General features: G+C 59.2%; 1 protein-coding gene across 12 annotated transcripts in view; it reads left to right on the top strand.

The window, feature by feature from the left end:
- Nucleotides 1–718: 718 nt before the first annotated feature.
- PLA2G6 (phospholipase A2 group VI) overlaps nucleotides 719–24,028 on the top strand; it is a 55,960-nt gene continuing 32,650 nt past the window's right edge. For 3 of the 12 annotated variants that reach the window (XM_070051277.2, XM_089306778.1, XM_070051274.2), the window contains exons 1-5: nucleotides 720–866; nucleotides 10,849–11,102; nucleotides 17,724–17,939; nucleotides 18,856–19,039; nucleotides 22,232–22,419. In XM_070051277.2, coding sequence (XP_069907378.2) covers nucleotides 10,894–11,102; nucleotides 17,724–17,939; nucleotides 18,856–19,039; nucleotides 22,232–22,419 — 797 coding nt within the window. In that variant the 5' untranslated portion in view covers nucleotides 720–866; nucleotides 10,849–10,893. 12 annotated transcript variants of the gene reach the window in all.

The raw sequence follows: 24,028 nt of genomic DNA, 5'->3' as shown, positions 1-24,028 counted from the left end.
GGTCTTCCATCTGCTGGTTCACTCCCCAAAAGGCCGCAATGGCTGGAGCTGGGCCATCAGAAGCCAGAATCCAGGAGCTTCTTCCAGGTCTCCCACGTGAGTGGCAGGGGCCCAAGGACTTGGGCCATCCTCCACTGCTTTCCCATGTCATAGCAGAGAGCTGGATCAGAAGTGGAGCAGCCAGGACTTGAACCAGTGCAGATATAGGATCCCAGCAGCACGGGCAGAGGGTTAGCCCACTACGTCACAGCGCCAGCCTACTAGTTTATCTTATTAACACTAAACATTTATTGGTTGGTTAGCTGAAATTCAAACTGAACTTGACGACCCCTACGCGACCTGTATTTTCATTGGCTAAATGTGGCAACCCTAGCTTGGGGGTCCCAGGCAAAATCAAAGTAGACTCCTCCTTGTTATGCCTTATGCCTTCTTGGATTTTATTTTTATCTTTATGAGCCGTTATTAACATAGGTTCGGACTCTACGCCCAAGCCCATTATAGGAGGGGCGGGGCGAACACAGGTGAAACTCCTTGCCCTTCATCAACATGGCCGTCAACGAGCTGTCACGTAGAACTTCCGCCCCGCACAAACGTGGCCGCTCAGGGCCGCTGAGGATTGGCTCCAGCCGAAAGCCCGGCCCCCGTCGGCGCCGAGAGCCCCTTCTATTGGGCAGTTATAGCAGCAGCGGAGCCCCGCCCCCCGGCTGTCCGCGCGCGCAGGGCCCGCGGCGGGAGGCGGGGCCGCAGCGGAGGCCAGGGGCACGGGCCCCGCTGATTGGCTGACGAGCAGTGGCCGGGCCGTCACGTGGCCCGGGGCGCGTTTGTTTGCGGAAGTAGGAGGAAGTAGAAGTGCTGAGTAAGTCGAGGTGAGTGACGGCGCTGCGGGGGCGGGGCCTGGGGGGCCCATCCCAAACCTCCTCAGCGCCTCCGTCTGGGACGCCGCGGCGGGACCCTCGTCGGAGCCGTCCGCGGGTCTGAGGCGAGGCCTCCGTTGACCCCTGTGTGGCCCCCAGAGTGCCTCCAGCTTCCGTTCTTGGCTCCCCCGGCGACCCCAACTCCCGTCCCGTGCCCGCCGGTGTTCAAGGCGAGCTGTGTTCCCCCAGGCACCCCAGTCTCCGCCGGTGGCTCCCGAACTTCCTGAACCGCCCTTCCCCCGCTCCGTGTCCCCCGCTGGGCCCACGGTCGCCTCCAGCTTCTCCGCTGTACCCAGGTCCCCCTCAGCTCTGCCTCCGGGTGCCCCAGCCTCCCCTCGGCCCTCCCGCCGCGCCCTGCCTGGCCCCTCTCCAGGGCCTCGCGATCTCAGGGGACCCGCTCCCCACCTGCGCCCCCGTTGCCCCGGGCCGTGTCCACCTCCTGCCCCCTCGGATGGCCCGGAAGCTGGTGCGTGTGACCCGCGTGACCGGGCGGGGTGGGGGGAGGCCGTGAGTGTGGGACAGGGAGGCTCTGGGGTCCGCCCTTTTATTGTTGTTTTTAATGGGCTGCCCACATGACCCCGAACAAGTGGCCTGTCCTCACCTGGCCTGTTCCCCGCCCAGCAGGATGTCTGGCGTTTGGCTTGGCAGCGATGACGCCCCACCCTTGGGCCGAGCCTGGTGTTTTTGTTATGGGCTACCTTAGAATGTTCCCGAGTTTGGGGCTGTTTTCTGCCCCTCGCCAGTGACGGGGAGGTGGTAGGCCCTACTCTCAGGGTTGGGAGTTTAAGTGAGAAAATGCACAGGGCGAAGCGTTGTAGCCAGGCGGATGCTGCGGCAATGCCTGGGCCCCTGCACCCACGTGGGAGACCCGGAAGAAGCTCCTGGCTTCAGATCGGGGCAGTTCTGGCCATTGCGGCCGCTTGGGGAGTGAACCAGCGGATGGAAGACCTCTCTGTCTCTCCCTCTCACTGTAACTCTACCTTTCAAATAAATATATAAAACCTTAAAAAAAAAAAAAAGACTAACCCACTAAAAGATCCAAAGTCCATCTATACATATTTTGCCTGTTTCTCTTTTTTAACTCATCACTTTAAATTCCATTCACCATGCACTTAAAAAAAAAAAAAAGTTTATTTATTTGAAGATAGGACCACAGAGAGGAAGACCGATCTGTCCGCTGGTCCATTCTCCAAATCTGCACAGCAGCCAGAGCTGGGCCAGGACGGAGGCGAGAGCCTGCAGCTCCACCCAGATCTCCCACGGAGGGCGGCAGCAGAGACCCGAGTACGTGGGCCGTCATCCGCTGCCTCCCAGGGTGTGCATTAGTGGGAAGCTGGCTCAGAAGTGGAGGAGCCGGGACTTGCGCCTGCTGCTTGGTGATGGTATCCCAAGCAGTGACTGAACTGCTGTGCCACGGTGCCCGCTCCCTTTATCTTCTTTGTCGTTTGTAGCTCTGAAATGCAGGTTCCCGGGCACAGGGGTTTTGTCTGTTTCGTTCACTGTTGTGTCCTTGGCCTAGAACAATGCCTGCCGCTTCAGGTCCTGATTAACATCATGGACCGGGTCAGAAATGGGCCACCATGCCCAGAGGTCTTTGGAGGTCACCCACGGTTCGTGTCTCTGGAGCCGCAGCCGCGGTTCGCCTCCAGCCATGGTCTGGCCTCGCAGAGCTGGTGTCAGGGACGCTTGTCCCTTTTAGGAGCCAGGGGATAGCAGTGCGTTTCCAGGAGCGGGCCTTGGCTCTGGAGTACAGAGACCGCAGGTCTGGCCCAGCCGTTGGCCTTCAGGGGAGTTGAGAGCTGGTGCTCTGGATCCCTGCTTGCCGGGGTGGTTCCCCGGCGAGGTAGGTGACCCCCTTGTGTGTAACACGGAGCTTCTGGTGTGTGATGGGGAGAGAATGATACCTTTGCTTGTGGCTGTTTTGAGGGTTAAATGAAACCTGCCATAAACACTTGTGAAGGCAGCTGGCCCTCAGTGGGTGTCGGGGACAGCCTGTGGGCGCAAACCATCCCATTCCCCATCCGCTCCAGGCAGAGTGTGGCAGGAGCTGGGGTCGGAGTGAACTTTGGAAGGTCATCCTGCAGGGAGGCAGCCTTGTGGCCCGAGACTCCGCTGTGTGACGTCTGACTTGCCTTCACCCTCCGCAGTCCTTCCTTGCACACTAGTTCACCACACGCGTGTGCAGGCCCCTTGCGTAGCGCTGTTTAGGAGTTACATGAGGAATGTGTGAGTCCCGCTCCTGCCCTCCTGTAAGACCCCAGCCCCCAGCATTTCCTTTGTCTGGGCCTCAGTTTCCCCATGTGCCAAACAAGGATAATGATCACCCCTTTCCCGTTTCTTTATGAGCTCAGAGGCTGCTGACCTAGAACCCGTCGCTGGCCATAAGGGAGGTGGCTGGGAGAGGGTGCTGGCCAGCGTGACATGGTCACGTGCTGGTGTGGACAGGGCCACCGCAGGCAGGAAGGTGGGGGCGACAGCAGGCTGGGTGCTCCGATCAGACCCTGTCACGCAGGACGGTGTGGCAGGCACATCCCACGCTCAGGGCAGTGCCGCTGTCCTGCTGCCGGGAGTGCCCAGTGATTGTTCCAGTCACGGGACGTCCTGTGGGAAGCGCCCGAGGCCCGTGAGGCCCGATTTCCACCGCAGGCAGTTCTGCAGGTGCTCCGAGAGCCCCCCACGTGGCCGGTCCTGTGAGGTCTGCTTCCTGGCCCGTGGCCTGTGGGGCTTGGCCATACACACACACCCACCCCGCCCCCAGCAGCTGTCCTGCTCCCCTGGCCTTGGCCCAGTTGAGAAGGAAGCGCAGGGACTTGGAGTGGGAGCGAGCTGGGCCATAAGTGTCCTGTCAGCACGTTAGGTGGAACTTTGCAGACTGGAGTCTGGGGGAAGGATTGGTCCCTGGACCAGGGACCACACCCGCAGAGCCCAGCAGATGCTGGAGAAAGCATCCCTGGCCCAGGGTGAGCTCATGACAGCCACTGGCTGCAGTGGAGGAGGGGTGCCTGGCAGCCCACCATGGGGCTCCCTGGTCTCCATTACCGCCAGTCAGAATGAATGGGTCTGTGTGGAGATGGGGGCCACCTCAGAGGTGGCAGGCCCGTGTCCTTACAGTTGGTTCATTCATTTGTTTTCCCTCATTCAATCACCAAAGATTTATTGATGTTTGAGTGGGGAAGAGATGCCAGGTGCTGGCAGAAACAAATGGAAGGGGGTGGGGGGGAGCCCTGAGCCCCTAGATGCAGCATTGTTATCCCATGGGGTGTGTGTGGTATATGGGGCACTGTGGAGACGAGTCCACACACCAAGGCTGGGGGCCGGGGTGAATCTGGGTGGAGGGGCTCCTGAACTGTCTTGACAGATAAGAAAGGGTTTGTTCACTTGTCCAGACCTGCTTTATGGCAAGCACACCCGGAGGGATGGGTTAAGAACGCGGGGAGGATGGTTGGGGCCCAGGCGCAGCCAGGGCTGATGGGGCTCCAGCCTGGCCAGGCTGGGAGGCAGCAGAGGTGCACTGTGGCTGCAGGGGTGGGCGGGGATGCCCCCTTGGCCGGGGTCAGCAGCGAGGCGCTGACCTGGGACCTGTGGCAGTCACACAGGTGGGGCTGTAGGGACGGGCAGGGCGAGGACCCACCCTCCTGGTGCAGGGAGGATCGCTGGAGGGGCGGGTCTAGTTTCTGACGGGCCTCGGTGGACCAGCAGAGGCTCTCCGGGTCACACAGGCACAGAAGCACTGCTCTCGTGCCGAACCATCCAAAGCAGGGGAGAGGGGACGGCCTGGCCGGTGGCCTTGGCACAGGGCAGAGACAGCCCCTCACTGGAGACCTGCCCAGGAGGAGCCAGATCTTTGGGACGGAGCGCTCCCTCGCTGCGCTGCTGTCCGTAAGATGGAGGCAGAGACGCTGATGCCTGGCGGCTGTGGGCCTGGCCGAGGCAGCAGCTGCAGGACACAGGGCTCGGGCGCTCGTCCTGACCACAGCGGTAACCGCGGCCCCCCCTGGGTCAGCACCTTCCCCTCTCCACTGCCGTCCCAGCTGCGAGTGTTCACAGTCCTGCCTCCGCTGGGAAGGCCTCCCCTCCCCCTCTCTGCAGACTCCTGTTTTCTCTTCAGAGCTCAGCTCAGGCGTCCTCTCCCACAGCCGTGCTTCCCCCAGGGGACAGGCACAACCGCTGGGCTTGGCTCCCTGCCCTGACGGCTCATTTTCTGAACCCAGGCGGCCTCTTCCAGGGAGCTCCGCAGAGCCCTGGCCTGCCTGTTGCAGTCCCTGATTTCAGTCAGGGGCTGGTTTTTATTTTGGTGGACAGCAGGCCCCACTTTTTTTTTTATCTAGTTCTAACAAGTTATGTTCCATTTATGAGAGAGAGGAGAGATCTTCCATCCACTGTTCACTCCCCAAATGCCTACAACAACTAGGGCCGGCCAGGCGGAAGGCAGAGCCCACGTGGGTGACAGGGACCCACCTGAGCCTCACCGCTGCTTCCCAGGGTGCGCATCAGCAGGAAGCGGGAATTGGAAGCAGAGCCGGGACCCGACCCCAGGCCCTCCGGGACGGGATGTGGGCGTCCCAGGTGATGTCTTCAAAATCTCTGTGCCAGACGTCTGCCCCAGCACGTCCCACTTGGGTTTGCTCTTTGAACACCGTCGGTTTCTTTATCTCTGCAGTGGGGGCAGGGGTCCCCGTTCTCCCTGCCTGATCGCCGCTCCAGCACCCCCTACCCAGCAGACGCTCTGCACATCCCCCGTGAGGGAGACAAGCAGGGAGGCCTGGCCTTCGGCAGGGCACAGGGGAGCAGGGCTAGGGAGAGAGAGCAGAAACGCCTGGCCTCACCTGGTGCCTGGAAACTGAGGTTGTCCTCGTCACCTTCGCCGCGGAAAGCCGTGCTTGCGTTTGAGTCTTTCTGCTACACGGCCGGTGTGCCCGGGAGTGCTGGTCTGTTCAGACGACCTGGTGTCACCGCTGGGCCCCTCGCAAGGCCAGTGAGGAGCAGGACGGGAGAGCTCTAAAAGCAGGTGTTTACACGTGGGCAGGTCCGACGTAGGCGGCTGGGGGAGCTAGAGGAGACACGGGGGGGTTGGAAGGGGCCCCAGAGGTGCCTCCTTCCTCAGTGCCGTGGCCGCCCCCTGTAGCTGTGTGGGAAGCACGGGGCTCTGGGCTCGGGGGGCTGGGAGAGGGAAGCAGGAGCCCGAGCTGTGGCCCCACTCGCCCCCTCCCGGTTGGCAGCGCTGTGGTTGTTCCAGGATGAGGCCCAGCGTGCACGTGTCCTTTCTTCCACCCAGTAGCCACTGTTGGTGCGCCCACACGGGCCAACACCCTGGCCACCCTCCCTCTGTTGTGTCGTTTCACCCTCATGCCAGCCCTGGAAGGTTGGCCTACAGCCAGGCTGTCCTTCCCACGGCCACACTGCTGTAAGTGTGTGGGAGGCACCTCCGCCAGCCCCTGTGCTGGGGGCAGAGGCTGGGGCACTCGGAGGGGCCCCGCTCTGGGCCAGGCCCTGACACAGTGGGACCCCCGTGGTGACCTCCCTTCCCCCACCACCTTTTTTTTTTTTTTTTTTTTTAAGATTTAGCTTTAGTAATTTGAGAGGCAGAGTTACAGACAGAAGGAGAGACAGAGAAGTCTTCCATTTGCTGGTTCACTCCCCATATGGCTGCAATGGCCAGAGCTGGACTGATCAGAAAGCCAAGAGCCAGGAGCTTCCTCTGGGTCTCCCACGTGGGTGCAGGGGCCCAAGCACTTGGACCATTTTCTGCTGCTTTCCCAGGCCATAGCAGAGAGCTGGATTGGAAGTGGAGCAGCGGGGACTCGAACCTGTACCCATAAGGATGCTGGTGTTGCAGTCGGAGGCTCAACCTACACAGTGCCGGCCCCTGACCTTCCTCCTCCCTTAGCCTGAGCAGGCTCGTGGGTCCTGGGTTCTCTCGATTGCTCTCCTCCACGCCTCACCCCAGATACCTGTGGGAGACCTCCCTACCACTGTTCCACGCCAGACCCGAGCCTGGGGCCCCCATCTTCCTGCCTGCAGACGCCAGGGCTCAGTCTGTACTCCTGCTCTCTTTGGGAGCCATAACCATTCACACACGGTCTGGCCCTTGTGTGTAACCCCGTGTGTAACGTTTCCTCCGTCCATGCTGAAGGATGAGGCTTTCAGTGAGCCAAGCTTCTCGATGGGGTTAGCATGCAGAGCGGAGCCGGCTCAGGGGCTGCAAGCCGTGGTCCTCAGCCTGTACTGCTGTGTGACCTTGAGCGTGGCACCTGACTTCTCTGTGCTGTGGCTTTCTCACATGTGGAACGAGGGCCGTTTCCCAGGGCAGTCGTGTGGACGAAGGGTGAGCACGTCAAGGCCCTCAGGGCGGTGTCCGGGGCGCAGGCGTGTTCGGGGTGGTCCTTGTCGTGGAGGTGCCGGCGGGCACAAGGGGCAGTTCCAACCACGGGGGCACAGTAGTGAGAAGGGCGGCATGTGACAGGTGACCCGGAGCTGGGATTGGTGCCCCCGGAGCACTGTAAGGAGGACGTGAGAGCTGAGCATGGGCGGGACAAAGGATCGGGGTTTTCAAGACAGAAACGCAGAGAAGGGCGAGGGGCATTCCAGACGGTGCAGTGGAGACAGGAGCGGAGACAGGCGCTGAGGGGCCGGGCAGCGTGGCTCTGGATCTGTGCCATGGTAGTTCCTGGTGCGCAGGCTGGGGGCTCCAGGGCTGGGCTGGAAGGGGCTAAGGGGAGGGAAGCTGTGCAGGGAGGCAGGGGCTTTGCAGGCCGTCTTGCAGCACCGCGGTCCCCACGGCCCAGAGCCTTGCGCCAGCACCAGCACGCCGAGAGCTTACACCTGTAGCTTCCGCCGTCACCGCCTTGGGTGACCACACGTGCGATGACCTGCCCCACGGGAGATGAGTCGCGTCGGCTTCTGCACTGTGACAGGGGCTCTTTTTCTGGGGCCCCTCCCCATCCCCCGTATGTTGGGAGGGGTAAGGCAGGAACCTGGGCCACAGGTCTGAGCGTCCTCCCCACATGTGAGAGGGGAGCGCTGTCCCCACTTAAAGGTGGAAACAGGCTCAGCCTGCTCACGTCGCGTCTTACGAATGCCCAGGGCAGGACCGTGCGCAGCGTCAGGACACGTTCAGAGCTCTGTGGCCGTGGTGCTCTAAGCCCCGTGTCCTGCTCTGTGAGGGGGTGACCCCAGGACAGGGAGCAGGCACCACCTGCTGGGAGCCACTGCTTGCCACTGTTAGCAGTCGCCCAGTTACAGCGGAGGAAACAGACACAGGCCGAGGCCACACAGCTGGTAAGTGGTGGGGCTCAGGTCTGAGCACAGCCCAGCTCCAGAGCCGCACTGCATACGACTTGGTGCACCTGCCGCACGTGGCTTTGCGAGAGGCAGAAGACAGTCCTGTAACATGATGAGCTCAGGCCTGCGGGACAGCAGTGCTCAGGATCAGGAAGTGCTGATCTCCGTATATAACTTTTTTTATTTGAAAGGCAAAGTTACAGAGAGGCAGAGAGAGAGAGAGAGAGAGAGAGATGTCTTCTGTCCATTGGTGTATCCCCCAAATGGCTGCAACGGCCAGAGCCGGGCCAATCTGAAGCCAGGAACCAGGAGCTGCTTCTAGGTCTCCCATGCAGGTGCAGAGGCCCAAGCACTTGGGCCATCTACTACTGCTTTCCCAGGCCATAGCAGAGAGTGGAGCAGCCAGGACTCAAACTGACACCCATATGGGATGCCAGCACTGCAGGCAGCGGCTTTACCTGCTATGCCACAGCACTGGCCCCCTATATTATAACTGATCCTTATTCCCTTTCTTTCTTTTTTTTTTTTATTAGAAAGGTCTTCCTTCTGTTGGTTCACCCCCGAAATGGCCGCTATGGCTGGCACTGCGCCGATCTGAAGCCGGGAGCCAGGTACTTCCTCCTGATCTCCCATGTGGGTGCAGGGCCCAAGCACTTGGGCCATCCTCCACTGCCCTCCCAGGCCACAGCAGAGATCTGGACTAGAAGAGGAGCAGCCAGGATAGAATCCGGCGCCCCAACCGGGACTAGGACCCCGGGGTGCCAGCACCGCGGGTGGAGGATTAGCCAAGTGAGCCGCGGCACTGGCCATCTTTTTTTTTTTTTTTTTTTTTTAAGAAGATTTTGTTTATTTATTTGAAAGTCAGAGTTAGAGAAGGAGAGGCAGAGAGAGAGAGAGAGAGAGGTCCTCCATCTGCTGGTTCATCTCCCAATTGGCCGCAACGGCTGGAGCTGCGCTGATCCGAAGTCAGGAGCCAGGAGCTTTCTCCGGGTCTTCCACACAGGTGCAGGGGCCCAAGGTCTTGGGCCCTCCAACACTGCTTTCCCAGGCCAGAGCAGAGAGCTGGATCAGAAGTGGAGCAGCCAGGTCTCGAACCAGTGCCCATATGGCATGCTGGCACTGCAGGTGCTGGCTTTACCCGCTACGCCACAGCGCCGGCCCCCTTTATCCCTTTCAGAGGACTCTGTAAACCTCCTGGTTTGGTTTGCTTCTTTATTTATTTTTAAAGATTTATTTATTTATTTGAAAAGCAGACTTAGAGAGAGATCATCCATCCGCTGGTTCACTCCCTAGTCCGTCACAATGGCCAGGGCTGGGCCAGACCAAAGCCAGGAGCCGGGAGCTTCTTCCAGGTCTCCCACGTGGCCATCTTCTGCTGCTTCCCCAGTCACATTAGTAGGGAGCTGAGTCAGAAGTGGAGCAGCTGGGGCTCAAGCTGATGCCTACATGGGATGCCAGCACTGTAGGCAGTGGCTTAGCCACAGTGCCCGCCCCCTTGGTGTGCCTGTTTAGCAGGTGACTTCCTGTCGTGGCGGCATAGGGTGGCCTGTGACTGTCACCCGACTTTGGTGGCTGTGCCTTTGGAAGGCATTGTGTTTCCTGGGAGCCTAGGAAATAAGATCTAATTTTGTCATCCACACCAGAGTCCATTTTCTTTTCTTCTTCTTCTTTTTTTTTTTTTTAATTTGACAGAGTTAGACAGTGAGGGAGAGAGACAGAGAGAAAGGTCTTCCTTCTGTTGGTTCACCCCCCAGATGGCCACTAGAGCTGGAGCTATGCCGATTTGAAGCCAGGAGCCAGGTGCCTCCTCCCGGTCTCCCATGTGGGTGCAGGGGCCCAAGCACTTGGGCCATCCTCCACTGCCCTCCTGGGCCACAGCAGAGAGCTGGACTGGAAGAGGAGCAACCATGACAGAATCTGGCGCCCGTATGGGATGTTGGTGCTGCAGGCGGAGGATTAACCAAGTGAGCCGCGGCGCCGGCCCCTCCAGAGTCCATTTTCATAACGGAAGGAAGCTCTGTGCTGAAACGAAGCGTTACTGCTCGCTGTTGCAGAGCCCTGCCATTGACCTCCCTTGCTGGGGAGCAGGCTTGGGGTCTCTCTCCCTGTCTCTCTCTCCCTGCGCTCTGGGAAACCAGCAGTAGCAGGAAGCATAGGGTTTAGACAAATGCTTACTGACCCCCCCCCCACCCCGAGTATCTCATGATCCTGTTCTCGTTCTGCTGTCTCACACCTGGAGAGGGGCCACTGACTTGCTCGTGGACTTGAAATGACTCACACGGGCTCTCGGAGTGCCCCAAAGTTCTCTGTAACTTGCGCGGTGCGAGCGCCCGTTTCCCCAGGACGTTACTGTCCCTAAGGAGCCTCACCCCTGCTGTCTGCTTCCATCAGTACACCTCCCTGACACAGGGCTGGGGACCCTGGGGCAGGCCACCTGTGACAGTGGCCGCCTCCTCAGTCCCACCTGACTGAGGGCCATGCCCCCTACTCAGCACCGCTTCTCTCTCTCTCCTTCCCAGGTCCCTGCAGGCCCAGAGTCGGGCGCCGGCACTGGTGGGCACTGACTTGGGTGCCTGTGCAGGAAACCGCTGTGGTCAGTGAGGTGGGCATGGGCGACAGAGCCCAGCTGACCAGAGACCCCGTTTTCTTCCAGACCGAGGGGGAAGGCAGTGGGGCCGCCCCTCCCGCCCCACAGAAGATGCAGTTCTTCGGCCGTCTGGTCAACACCCTCAGCAGCGTCTCCAACTTGTTCTCTAACCCGTTCCGGGTGAAGGAGGTGGCTGTGGCCGACTACGCCGCGAGCGAGCGTGTCCGGGAAGAAGGGCAGCTGATCCTGTTCCGGAACTCGCCCAACCGCACCTGGGACTGCATCCTGGTCAACCCCAGGAACTCACAGAGTGCATTCCGGTGGGTGACGGCAGCTGCCACCGGCACTGCTCTCCCTTCACTCCCCCTAGGCCTCGGGCCAGAGGTGCCTTGGAGAAGAGGAGACAGCTTTTGAGGTCTCCACCTGAGGGGTCTGGGGAGGGCCAGGAGGGAGGGGAGACTGATCTTCAGGGTGGAGGGAGGGGCTTCCTAGTCCTCACACCCGCTGGCCCATCAGGGTGCCAGCAGCAGGGGCGTGGGAGTGGAAGCCTGGCTTGTTTGCTGCCTGGAGGCAGAAGCTGACAAGGGCTCCATCAGGTGAGGCCCACAGGAGTAGCCTTCAGCCCTGGCTTTCAAAGCACGGCTATCCAGGGTTTGTTCAGGGCTGGACCGAGCTGTGGCTTCTTGGGGTTTGCCGGGGCTCCTGTGAGCTAGAAGGGAAAGGCAAGGAGCCAGTACAGAGCCAAGGGAAGTGGGCCGGCTACAAGCTCCCGGGGTGGAGGGCAGAGGAGTAGCCCAGGGGCTGCAGGCAGGATCTGGTGGGTTTCACGTCGTGCAGGGCTTGTGCTCATCTCTGCTTTCCTGTTCGTTCATCGTCTGGCTGTCCTGTCCACTTTCCCATCCGTTCATCGTCCGGCTGTCCTGTCGTGCCTGAGCGCCTCCACTCTCTGCAGGCCTGCGGCCAGGCCCAGCTGGCTCTCCGAAATGACAGATGTGGTCTGTGTCTTTAAGGAGCTTGTCGGGGAGGCCACATGCAAGCCTGGGAGGAGGCAGAGCCCAGGGAACAGTGGGGACACTTCCTGGGGGAATTGGCCAAGTGCGTCTGAAAGAATGGGGTGGGGGGCATCTGTCCAGCAGAGCAAAGTGGCTGAGATCAGCCCAGACACGCAGAGCCGTGGCGAGTGAGCCTGCAGGAGAGGGAGGGGGCGGCGGCTGGGCGTCGTTCTGGTCGGGGAGGTGTGGCGGCAGGTGTCTGAGCAAGTGCAAACTGAAGGTCAGAGGCCAGCCACGGGAGAGGAACAGCAGGTGAGAATTCAGAGCGTGGCTCCACCAGGAAGTTGAGACGGAGGAGCCCACCTTGGGCACCAGAGACCAATCCAGGTGCCAGTCACATCACAGCGGGGTCCGACCAAACCTGAGTGCAGATGGCCTCAGCCCACTGCCCTCCCCTGGCCTCGGCCTGTGCTGGCCCTGGCCAGGGTGGTCTTGCACCTGCAGCTGAGGGCAGTGGGGAGGCATAGTGGCCAGGGCAGTGGGTCCAGGGGGCCACTCTGCGATACTGTTGACATGTCCTGCCCTGTGCAGATTCCACCTCCTGCCAGTGCAAGTAACCGCCCAGTCTTGTGAGCTGGAATGTTTCTTGCCAGGGTTCCAGACTCGTCCCCATAGGCCTGGGCCCCTGTGGGCAGACCTCTGTCCCGGGGCCTCAGATTGCGGGCCAGCAGTTTGTCGGCCACACGTGACTGTTCCCCTTTGAATTGGGCAGTATCTTTTAGTTCACAAGATGTTGCGTCAGCACCCGTCCACAGGCCCTCTGATGGACGTGTGCCACCTCCCATCTGAATGGGAAAGCAGAGGCCTGGGATGGTAAGTGATGGGTCGTAGGTTGCCCAGGAAGCAGCGGAGAAGCGGAGCTTATGTCTTCCGGTTCCCAGTCCATTCCTCCCTTGTGCCGCTGGGGGGATTCCGTGTGTCGAGAAGGAAGGCGGAGCACTGGGTCTCAGACCGAGCTCGGGATCCCTCAGGAATCGCTGGTGCCCCTGAGCTGGCTTGAGCTCTTCATCTCCTCTCTACCCGGCTCCCGCCCTCACGTGTCCACCCCACAAACAGCCTATCTGTCCGGTGGCTCCTCTGTCCCTCCCGCCACCCCACTGCACCACAGGGCCTCTGTGGAGTTTGCTGCTCTCCTCCAGGGACGACACCGGGACCCAGCTTCAGGGATACATGTGCCGTTTTCCCCTAGCGGCAGCCATGGCAGTTGAGGGCTGGGGTGGCAGCTCTGCTCCTAAAAGGCCTCAGGGACCCAAGCTCCTTCTGTCTTGTTGTGCGTGGCCTGCATTCCCTAGACCAGCAGGTCCGAGGTGGCTGTGCCAGACCCAGCGTTGTAATCCACATTTCCAGCCAGCGGGCAGGCGGCAAGACATTCTCTCTTTAGAGACAGTTCTCAGAAGTTGTACACGTGCCTTCCGCGTGCCTCTCACTGGCCAGAACTTAGTCTCCCGGTCACAGCTCACTGAAAGGGCGGCTGGGAAGGGTGGCCTGTGTCCAGCCAGCCACATGCCATTCCGCACCGGAGGTTCTGTTGCTTCCCATCTCCCCGCCAGTCTTCCCAGGCCACAGTCATTGTGTGCACGGGTTCCTGCCGCCTGGCCTTGCAGCCTGCCTGCCTCTCCCCCCATCACACTGCCGTCACAGGGATCTTTCCTGAGGGCGAGTGACGTCATTCCCCTGCTTAATGCTTCTAGGGCTTCCTGTTTCCTTGACATCAGGTGCTTAACCTAGCGGGAAAGGGCACCGTGTGACAGCTCTTGCTGCCTCGTGCTCCCGGCTTTGCCTGAGCACTCATCTTGGCCTAGAAAACGTCCCCTTTTGTTGCCTGCCTCACTTAAAGAATTTTTAAAATTATTTTCATTTTATTTGGAGTGAGGGCCGCCACGGGGCAAGGACAAGGCTGCCAAGTAGGTGCTGGGCACTGCGCCAGAGCCCTGAGGTGCTTGTTCTGGCTGTGTGGCACAGCCCCAGCCCTTGCCATTTGCAGGGAGGAGGCTTCGACTGCCAGACGTCCTCCTCAGGGACCAGGCGCTCCCTTTGAAATGCCCCCTTCTCCTTCTGCTCCTCTTCCTCCTCCTCCTGCATTTCCCTGGCGAGCCTTAGGGCCGTCCCTCGAGTATTTTGAGTCCACGTCAGGGTGCTGTGTTGGCCGTGGTGCCTGGTGGAGGTATTGCCGTGGTTCTTGTGTGCTGGCCACGTCAGGCGCGTTGTCAGGATCTACTGCAGTCTCGGGCTTTCTGCTCTAGGCCGTGGATGGGGCACCCTGGCTGGGACGGGGCGGCACCCACAGAACCTGCGGTCCTAGTGCGCCCTGTCGTCTGCACACCAGCTCAGCAGCAGCTCTGTCCTCAGGGCAGTCCCAGGAGGTCAGGGCTCCTGCTGGCCCCTCTGACGGCTGACACAGCCTTGCAGAAGTCTAGTCCCTTGCCCAAGGCCACACAGTGGGTCAGTAGCAGAGCTGTTCAAGCCCCACTGCTGGCTGCAGAGCCTGTCCTCTTCCTCATTGCAGCCCAGGGCCGCCTCGCAGGTTGGCCAGCCGGGCGCCCCGGCCTGACGTATGTCCACCCCCGGCTCTTGTGCTCTGCGCTCCTGGGAGACGGCCGTCACATTGCTGTTAGGATAGCACCCATACTTCGGTTCCTGGAACAAATTAATCATTTACTGCCGGCATTCACCGTGACAGATGCTCCCCGATGCGCCCGGCCAGCCTCTCGCCGGTATCTCAGCAGAAAACAGGGCTGTACTTCCTGGGGCTCTGCACAGGGTGATCAGAGTGCTGACCTTCGCCCCTCTAGGCGGGCGGACCTGGGGGCCTCTGGCCGGTGCCTGTCCCATAGAGCTGCTGGTTGGGAGACCTCAGACGAGCATGTGGTATCCTAGCCATGCACCTCAAGTCCACTGCTCGGTCCCTTCATTAGCCCACAGCCCGTGGTCACTGAGCAGAGCTGAGATGGCCTGGCTCTGCCATCAAGGGACTCAGGCGGCAGTCAGCAGAGGGGCTGTCTGCCTGCGCCCGGTGAGAAATACTACACTGGGACCCTGTGAGACCCTCAGTTCCCTGAACCACTTCACCCCTGTACGTGAATTTCTCTGCCTTTGCCTTTCCCTCCACCAAGAGTATCCTTCCCATACTCGTGGCTCCCTGCCCCGTGAGCCTGTCCTCACTCCCCCTTGCTCCCTCAGTTTGGCCGGGTGTCTGACGTCACCAGGTGTCTCTGTACACATCTGCTTTCCTGTTGAGGGGCAGGGCCCAGCCGAGTCCCTTCTGTGTCCCTGGTGCCTGGTGTGGCGCCAGGCACACAACAGGTGCACGGCAAATATTTGTTGACTGGATGAGTGCGTTCTGTGATCACTGAAGGTCAAGTGCGTCTGACAGGAGGGAGTGGAGGAGGCCTCACTGGGGTGGTGGGGTGCAGGTGGGCCTTCAAGGGCCCAGATTCCGTTGCCAGGGGAAGGCGTGAGAGAGAGGGCCCCTCAGAGAGAGGGGCATCGCGGGCAAGGGCAGGGCGGGGCAGAGCAGAGCAGCGGCACTCTGGAGAGCCTGTGGCCAGGGACAGGGTGGGCCGGGCTTCGGATCTGAAGGGTCCCGGAGGGCCCCTGTGTCCCTCTCCTCCCCAACACGCACATCGCACACGGACCCACAACTTCAAGAGGCTCACAGAGCCTGAGGCCTGGGTAATACCCTCTTTACTTGTTTCTCAGCCTGTTCCTTTTGTGGCTCCGGAGGGCGGGGCACTTGCTGCAGGGTGCTCCCTCATTGCCCCCTCCCTTTAGAGCCATGTGGGACGCAGCTCACACCCACGCAGATGCTTGTTAAGCCATGGCCCTCGGGGAAGACGTGCTGGCCTTGCTGCCCGTGAGTGCACTCCCCCAGGCCCCTGCTGGCAGTCAGGGACGTGGACGCGTAGCTTCACGGTTTTTAAGTGCCCTGCGTTGCGGCCCCACCCACGGCACAGCACCCCTTGAGGTAGGCGGGACAGGTGCCATTGCTCTCCTGTTTCAGGTGGGGCTCAGAGAGGGACTGTGTTTCCCCAGGTCAGAAAGCAACTCAGTAGCAGAGGGCGGACCCAAATCTAACTCTAAAATGAACAAGACTTTTTTTTTCCTGTTCATTATAGAAAATGCAGAAGCTATAGAAATGGATAAAAAAGAACTTTATTTATTACGCTACCATACACAACTGGACGCATTCCTTCTAGTCTTTTTCTTTTACAATTGAGATCACATTTTATGTAATTTGTATCCTGCTTCTTGTAATTAGAAAGGCACTTGCTTTATTTATTTTTATACTTTCACTTTGATCTTATCTGCAAGGCAGAGGAATTCAGTCTGGAGTTCTGTGTGAGGGACAGGGACCAAGCGCTTGAGCCATCAGCTGGACCTCCCAGGGTGTGCATTAGCAGGAAGTGGATCGGAAGCACTCTGATATAGGATGTGGGTGTCCCGAGTGGCGACTTAACTGCTGAGCCAAATGCCTACCCCTAAATTTAACATTACAAAACAAACATTTCCCTGTTCTTTTAATATTTCATTTCAGTGGCTGCAAAGTGTCCCATCACATAGGCGTGCCACAGTTTATCTGTATCCTCTTGCTGGGCATTTATGCTAAACAAAACTGAGTTTCTTTTTCCTTTTTAAGATTTATTTTATTTATTTGAAAGGTAGACTGACATAGTGCAAAGGAGATATAGCGAGATCTTATATCTGCTGGTTCACTCCCCTAATAGCCGCAACAGCTGGGGCTGGGCCAGGCTGATGCCAGGAGCCAGGGGCTCTGATTCAGGTCTCCCATATGGCTAGTATAGGATATGGACGTCGCAGATGTCGGCTTAACCTGCTGCTGCACCACAGCTCTGGCCCCCTCTTACTTAGTTTCTCCTGGGTGCAAGGAGGGCCCTCGGGTGTGAAAATCAAGTTAGAAAGTGGACATGACAAGCCTTTGGTCAAATAAAATTTAAAAGTATTATATGATGTACTGAAAGCAAGGAGGGAAGGGAGGGAAGTCTTTTCAAATAAAAAGAAGTCCAGGGGCTGGTGCTGTGGTGTGGCGGGTGGGGCCACCTGCAATGCCGAAATCCCATGTGCATGCCAGTTCGGGTCCCAGCTTCTTCACTTCTGATCCAGCTCTCTGCTATGGCTTGGTAGGGCAGTGAAGGATGACCTGGGTCCTTGGGCCCTTGCACCTGCGTGGGAGACCCGGAGGGGGCTCCTGGCTCTGGATCAGGCCAGCTCCAGCCGTTGTGGCCATCTGCAGAGTGAACCAACAGATGGAAGACTTCTCTCTCTCTGCCTCTGCTTCTCCGTAGCTCTGCCTTTCAAATAAATAAAATAAATCTTTAAAAGAAAAAAAAAAGTCCAGGGGCTTTGCTGTGGCGCAGTGGGTTAAACTGCCACTTGTGACAACAGCATCCCCTATTGGAGCCTGGTTTAAGTCCCAGCCACTCTGCTTCAGATCCAGCTCCTGCTAACATAGCTTGGAAGACCACAGAAGGTGACCCAAGAACCTGGGGCCCTGCCACCCATGTAGGAGACCCAGATGGAGCTCCAGGCCCCTGGCTTCAGCCTGACCCAGCCCTGGCTATTGTGGCCATTTGGGGAGTGAACCAATAAATGGAAGACCTCTCTCTCTAACTCTGTCTCTCCCTCTCTCTCTGTCCCTCTGCCATTAAATATATATATATATTTATTTATTTTAAATAAAGAAGCCCAAACTGCACTCCCTTTAGGTGTGTGTGTATGTGTGTGTGTGTGTGTGTTGCTAGGGGAGGGGAGTCTGGCTGGCACAGGTCAGGTTGCAGCCGGGACAGGCGGTTTGGGGCGCCCAGCAGAGATGTGGGCTGAGGGCCCCGCCCCACTCCCCTCTGTGTTCTCTTCCCCATCCTGGCTGCGCAGGCTCTTCCAGCTGGAGCTGGAGGCCGACGCCCTGGTGAACTTCCAGCAGTATGCCTCCCAGCTGCCGCCCTTCTACGAGAGCTCCGTCCAGGTCCTGCACGTTGAGGTCCTGCAGCACCTGTCCGACCTCATCCGCAACCACCCCAGCTGGTCGGTGGCGCACCTGGCCGTGGAGCTGGGGATCCGTGAGTGCTTCCACCACAGCCGCATCATCAGGTGAGTGGGCAGGGCCGTGTGGACTGGGGGTGGGGCCCTTGGGAAATCTCCGGGTTCTGCCTGAGCACCCTTCTGTAGTTTTGACAGAAAAAGGAGCAGCGTTGCTCCTGCATTAGGGCAGAGGAACTTGATGAAAGACAGAAGGAGAAATGGCACATTCCGGAGTGTTCACCAGGTGCCAGACTCTGGGGAGCTGACGTGTGCTTATCCCAAAGAGAGGTCGTGGGCCCCATGCGGGGGTCTCTCAGCTGCAGAGGGCTGGAGAGGGGCTCAGAGGCTGTGTGTCTCCCTCCAAACGCCTGGCTGCCCTCCTGGAAGCTGGAATGCCCACTCGTGTCCGTCCGTTCAGCCAACAGATGCGTCAGCAGACGCCCCTGCCGAGGACACGATGCCATCCCTGCTCAGGATGCCAGCAGCCCCCTTGCCTGGGAGCAGCCATTGCCCCTCTGGTTTCCCACTGCGGAAGGCTCAGGCCTGCTCCCAGGCGCTCTGTGTTCTCACGGTCCACAGGCACGCTCCTGGAAGACGAGGTGTCCCATCCCACAAGAGCTGTGTCCCTCTCCTAGGGCAGGCACAGCAGGTGCAGTAGATGAGGAACCTGAGGCCCAGGAGGCCGAGGGAACTGCCCGAGCTCAGGGAGACCCCTGCCGCGTGGAATCCTTTTCCATGCCACCCGCCACCCGCCTTGTGCTGGTGTGGCCCCAGGCACCTTCTGCAGATGGGCCAGGTAAACCAAAGCAGATCCTATCAGAGGAAGATAGGCCGTGACAGCCCTGCCTGTGCACCGCTGGCTGGAGCAGTGTACTCACACAAGCGGAAACGCCCACATTCCCGAGCCCGCTCCCTGCTTCCTTACTCGGGGTCCCCAGCACCCCAGCCCTCTGTGCCCTCTCTCCTCCCCGGTCCCCTCCTGCAGCTGTGCCAACAGCACGGAGAATGAGGAGGGCTGCACTCCCCTGCACCTGGCCTGCCGCAAGGGAGACGGGGAGATTCTTCTGGAGCTGGTGCAGTACTGCCACGCCCAGATGGACGTCACCGACAACAAGGGGGAAACCGCCTTCCACTACGCTGTGCAGGGTGACAACTCGCAGGTGCTGCAGGTGAGCGGCAGGAGGAGCAGGCGGCTGGCACCCTCCCCCCCGCGCGCCCCTCGTTCTCTCTGGGGCCTGAGCTCGGGTCACTCCAGGCCTCACCACGCTCTCCTGGTCCTTGGGGCCTGAGCTCTGTGGAGGCTGCGCATCCCTCCAGCGAGCTAAATCTAGGCCCAGCTGCAGTCAGTTTAGTTCAGCTTTTCCTGAGCAGCCAGACCCCTGTGCTGGGGGAGAGGGGTTCACCCCCTTCCTGGAGGATCTCGTGGTGGACGCCGTCTCCTTTACAGGAACTCAAACCAAAACAGCAGCTCCCTCTGGTTCCAAGGCACTTCTATTCACGTTTTCTTTAAGTGATCATAGTGTTATTTTTTTTTTTTAATATTTATTTATTTATTTGAAAGGCAGAGTTACAGAGAGGCAGAGGCAGAGAGAGAAAAAGAGAGAGGTCTTCCATCTGCTGCTTCACTCCCCAAATGACCGAAACAGCTAGGGCTGGGCCGATCTGGAGCCAGGAGCTTCTTCCAGGTCTCCCACGCAGGTGCAGGGGCCCAAGGACTTGGGCTATCTTCTACTGCTTTCCCAGACCATAGCAGAGAGCTGGATAGGAAGTGGCGCAGCTGGGACTTGAACTGGCGCCCATGTGGGATGCCATCGCTGCAGGGGGTGGCTTTACATGTTACACCACAGCGCCAGCCCTTCTAGTCACTTTTCTGATTACCTGGGGAGAAGATTTAGAAATAAATTGTGGGCAGTAGATGGAATGATGACATGAAAATGCTGCTTTATATATTTGCTCAGAAGGGAAAGGCAGACCACTGGATTGTATTTTTTTAAGTTTGTTTTTTGTTTTTGTTTTTGTTTTTGTTTTAAATTTGGAAGTCAGAGTTACAGAGAGGGAGGCAGAGAGAGAGAGAGAGGTCTTCCGTCCGATGGTTCACTTCCCAATTGGCCACAACGGCCGAAATTGCGCTGATCTGAAGCCAGGAGCCAGGAGTTTCTTCCAGGTCTCCCACGTGGGTGCAGGGGCCCAAGGACTTGGGCCATCTTCCACTGCTTTCCAGGGCCATAGCAAAGAGCTGGATGGAAGAGGAGCAGCTGGGACTAGAACCGGAACCCATATGGGATGCTGGCACTTCAGGCTAAGGAGTTAACCCACTGAGCCACAGCGCCAGCCCCTGGATTGTATTTTATTGTCTAGATTGAGCAGGTTTTTTAAAAAAATATTTGTTTTTATTTATTTGAAGGTCAAAGTTCAGAGAGAGAGAGAGAAAGAAACAGGTCTTCTGTCTGCTGGTTCACTCCCCAAATAGCAACAAGGACCAGGGATGTGCCAGGCAGAAGCCAGGAGCCCGGCAATTCTTCCAGGTCTCCCACATGGGTTCCAGGGGCCTAAGCTCTCAGGCCATCTTCCACTGCTTTCCCAGGCACATTAGTAGGGAGCAAGATTAGAAGTAGAGCAGCTGGGGACCGGTGCTTTGGCGTAATGGGTAAAGCCACCGCCTACAGTGCCAGCATCCCATATGGGCACCAGTTTGAGACCCGATGCTCCACTTCTGATCCAGCTCTCTGCTATGGCCTGGGAAAGCAGTAGAAGATGGCCCAAGTCCTTGGGCCCCTGCACCCACATGGGAGACCCGGAGGAAGCTCCTGGCTTCTGGCTTTGGATCAGCACAGCTCTGCTCATTGCGGCCAATTGGGGTGTGAACCATCGGATGGAAGACCTCTCCTCTCTCTCTCTGTGTGTAACTCTTTCAAAAAAATAAATAAATCTTAAAAAAAAAAAGAAAAGAAATATGTCCATGCTGGGGTGGGCTTTTGGCCTACAGTTAAGCTGTTGCTTAAAATACCCACATCCCGTATCGAGTGCCTGGGTTAGAGTCCAGCTCTGGCTCCCGACTCCAGCTTCCTGCTAATGCAAACTGTAGCAGGCTTAAGTGACCATGTGGGTGAGTTCTCAGCTTCAGCCTGGTCCATTCCTGGTCGTTGCAGGCATTTAGGAAGTGAACCAGCAGACGGAAACTTTCTCTCTCTGCCTCTCAGTTAAATAAATAAAGGGCCACACGCTGTGAGGATGGGGTTGGCCCTGGCCTCCAGCCCCTAGACCTCACTGCTGTGTCCCCTGCCTGCCCACACACCAGGTGGGATTGCCATGAGGTGACCTTGGTGTCACACGGATGCACAGCCATTGTGATTAACCTCAGAGAGAGAAGGTAGACCCCTCCAGCTCTCTTTGGAGTGCTTCATTGAGAACATGATACCTGCATGGAAAACCAGAATCAAGCAGGACAGGGATCATTCCCACCTAGACCCCCAGTGCCCGTCCCTGGTTACCCCCACCCACCTTCTAAGTTTCTTTCTTTTTTTCTGAATTTATTTATTTATTTGCAAGTCAGAGTTACACACAGAGAGAAGGAGAAGCAGAGAGAGGGAGAGGTCTTCCATCCATTGGTTCATTCACTCCCCAGTTGGCCACAATGGCCAGAGCTGTGCTGACCCAAAGCCAGGAGCCAGGAGCTTCTTCTGGGTCTCCCATATGGGATGCCAGCACTGCAGGCAGCGGCTTTACCTGTTACGCCACAGCACCGGCCCCCTAAGTTTCTTTCTTTTTTTTTTTTTTTTTAATTTTTTTTGACAGGCAGAGTGGACAGTGAGAGAGAGAGAGACAGAGAGAAAGGTCACCCTCCAATGGCCGCCGCGGCCGGCGCGCTGCGGCCGGCACACCGCGCTGATCCGATGGCAGGAGCCAGGAGCCAGGTGCTTTTCCTGGTCTCCCATGGGGTGCAGGGCCCAAGCACTTGGACCATCCTCCACTGCACTCCCGGGCCACAGCAGAGGGCTGGCCTGGAAGAGGGGCAACCGGGACAGAATCCGGCGCCCCGACCGGGACTAGAACCCGGTGTGCCGGCGCCGCTAGGTGGAGGATTAGCCTAGTGAGCCGCGGCGCCGGCCCCTAAGTTTCTTGATTCAGAAGTTTTTCCCATGAGCCGTGGCCATGCTGAGCAACACGCCCCACCAGCCAGTCCACACCGACTTGTTACCCTCTTGCTCCTCTTTAAAAGTTTCGTCAGCTCCTCATGGTATCAAACCTCCTTCCTTTTGGTCCCGAGAGAGGTGGCCTCCCCACCCCCGGGTGTCAGGAAGGAGGACACACGGGGGCTTCTCTGTGCTGGGCTCTGCCCACCCCTGGTGTCCTGCTGTCAGCTCCTAGGAAAGAACGCGTCGACGGGTGTGAACCAGGTGAACAGCCAAGGGCTGACCCCGCTGCACCTGGCCTGCCAGATGGGCAAGCAGGAGATGGTCCGCGTGCTGCTGCTGTGCAACGCCCGCTGCAACATCCTGGGGCCCGAAGGCTACCCCATCCACACGGCCATGAAGTTCTCCCAGAGGGGGTAAGCGCCACCTCCCGCAGGCCCGGCTCGGCCCCCGGGGAGCAGCGCCCAGCCTCCGAGGGGCGGCCCGGGTCCGCAGCCTCGCTGGCTGCACGTCAGATGCTGGCCCAGGGGCTGGCCTGGTGTGAGGACACGTTTGATGATCACGTCCTGAGCAGCAGAACGTCTCCACCTTCTCTGTGGCGCACCGTGATTTCTGACCAGGCGCCCCCGCCACCACACGGAGGAAGCCCTCCAGGCTCTGTCCTCCGTGAGTCCCCTTTCCCACGCTCCCAGCAGTGCTCCAGCTTGAGAGGCTGATGTGAGCCCAGGCCTGGGAAGGGCCCTGGCCTGGCTTCCCCGCTGGGTCCCCGCAGCCTGGGCTGAGCAGCCCCTTCACAGCTGCGGTACCCAGCGGCTCTGGTGTCCGGCCTGAAGCCGGGAATGCTTCCCCAGGTGGCCCAGGGCCTGGGAACCGCCGTGGGCCCTTCCTTCCTGGCAGGTGCACTGCCTCCGAGGGCTCTGCACCCTCATTTCTTCCCCTCTCCCGACACCGAGGAAAGCCTGTCTCGGGAACGTTCTCCTCCGTATGGGCTGAGTGTAGGAGGGAGGGAAGTGGGGTGAAAGGTGAAAAGTCTCCAAGTGCTCTCCAGCTGGACCAGAATCTAGATGGGCTGACTGAAGGACCGCACGGCCGGGCCCATTGGTCCCTCCACACTGGGCACTGCTGTGCGCCAGCCACATGAGTGATACGGGATGAGCCCGAGCCAGGCAGCTCCAGGACAGGGGACACAGGTCACCCCGTGGCTCCAGGGCAGCATGCAGGATGAGCAGCGAGCACAGCGTACGAGGGGCTGGCGCATGGCAGGGGAGGCGGGCCCGCTGGCCCTCTGCCAGGCTTTCCATCCCCTGGGGTCCACACCCAGCCTGCTGGCCCCCATCGTCACTGTCCCCCTCTGAGGTGTGGTCCCAGTTTGGACAAACCCTCCTTTCCTCCATTCTCCCTTGCACAGCCCGATGAACCAAAACGTTTAGAAACACTTGACCAGACAGGCGGAGTGTGAGCGCTGGCACCCCAGTAGACCCAAGCAGTAGTTGCAGGTCGTGATCTGAACGGACACTGAGTGTCCATTCGTCTCTGTACGGAGGACACGGCACTGCTCTCGCTGGGTTCCAGCCACCCAAGGCTTCTCTGTGCAGTGGCCTGACCCCTGCCCACTGAGCTCTCCCTCCAGCCTCTCAGCCACGAACCCTCTGCCCGCCCAGGCCTTCCTGTCCTGTGTGGTCTGGCATCAGACCACCCGAGAGGGCCTAGAGGACAGGGAGCACCTCCTCCGGGGTGGGCCCTGCAGGGGGCTCCCTTTGCCTGGTGGAAGCTGCAGCACCACTGTGGGGTCCCGTGGTTCAGTGTTATGAGCACGTGGTACCAGCACAGCTCAGACCAGCAGCCCCTTCGCTGCTTTGTAAGGGAGGGCTCAGCTCCGCGTGCCTGGTGCTGAGGCTGGCCTTGGGGTTGGGCTGCAGGGAGATGAGACTTCAGGTCCCGCACCTCTCTGGGTTTGGGCCCACGCCCTCCCTCATGGCAGTGGCAGGTAAGCCACACCTGTTGAAAGCCGGTGCTGCTCCAGTC

Source organism: Oryctolagus cuniculus, chromosome 11, assembly GCF_051225735.1.
Source record: "Oryctolagus cuniculus isolate XC-2025 breed Fujian yellow rabbit chromosome 11, ASM5122573v1, whole genome shotgun sequence".
In the NCBI taxonomy this organism is placed as follows: domain Eukaryota; kingdom Metazoa; phylum Chordata; class Mammalia; order Lagomorpha; family Leporidae; genus Oryctolagus; species Oryctolagus cuniculus.
The sequence above is the reverse complement of the archived record's forward strand: the minus strand, read 5'-3'. Positions and strand labels throughout refer to the sequence as shown.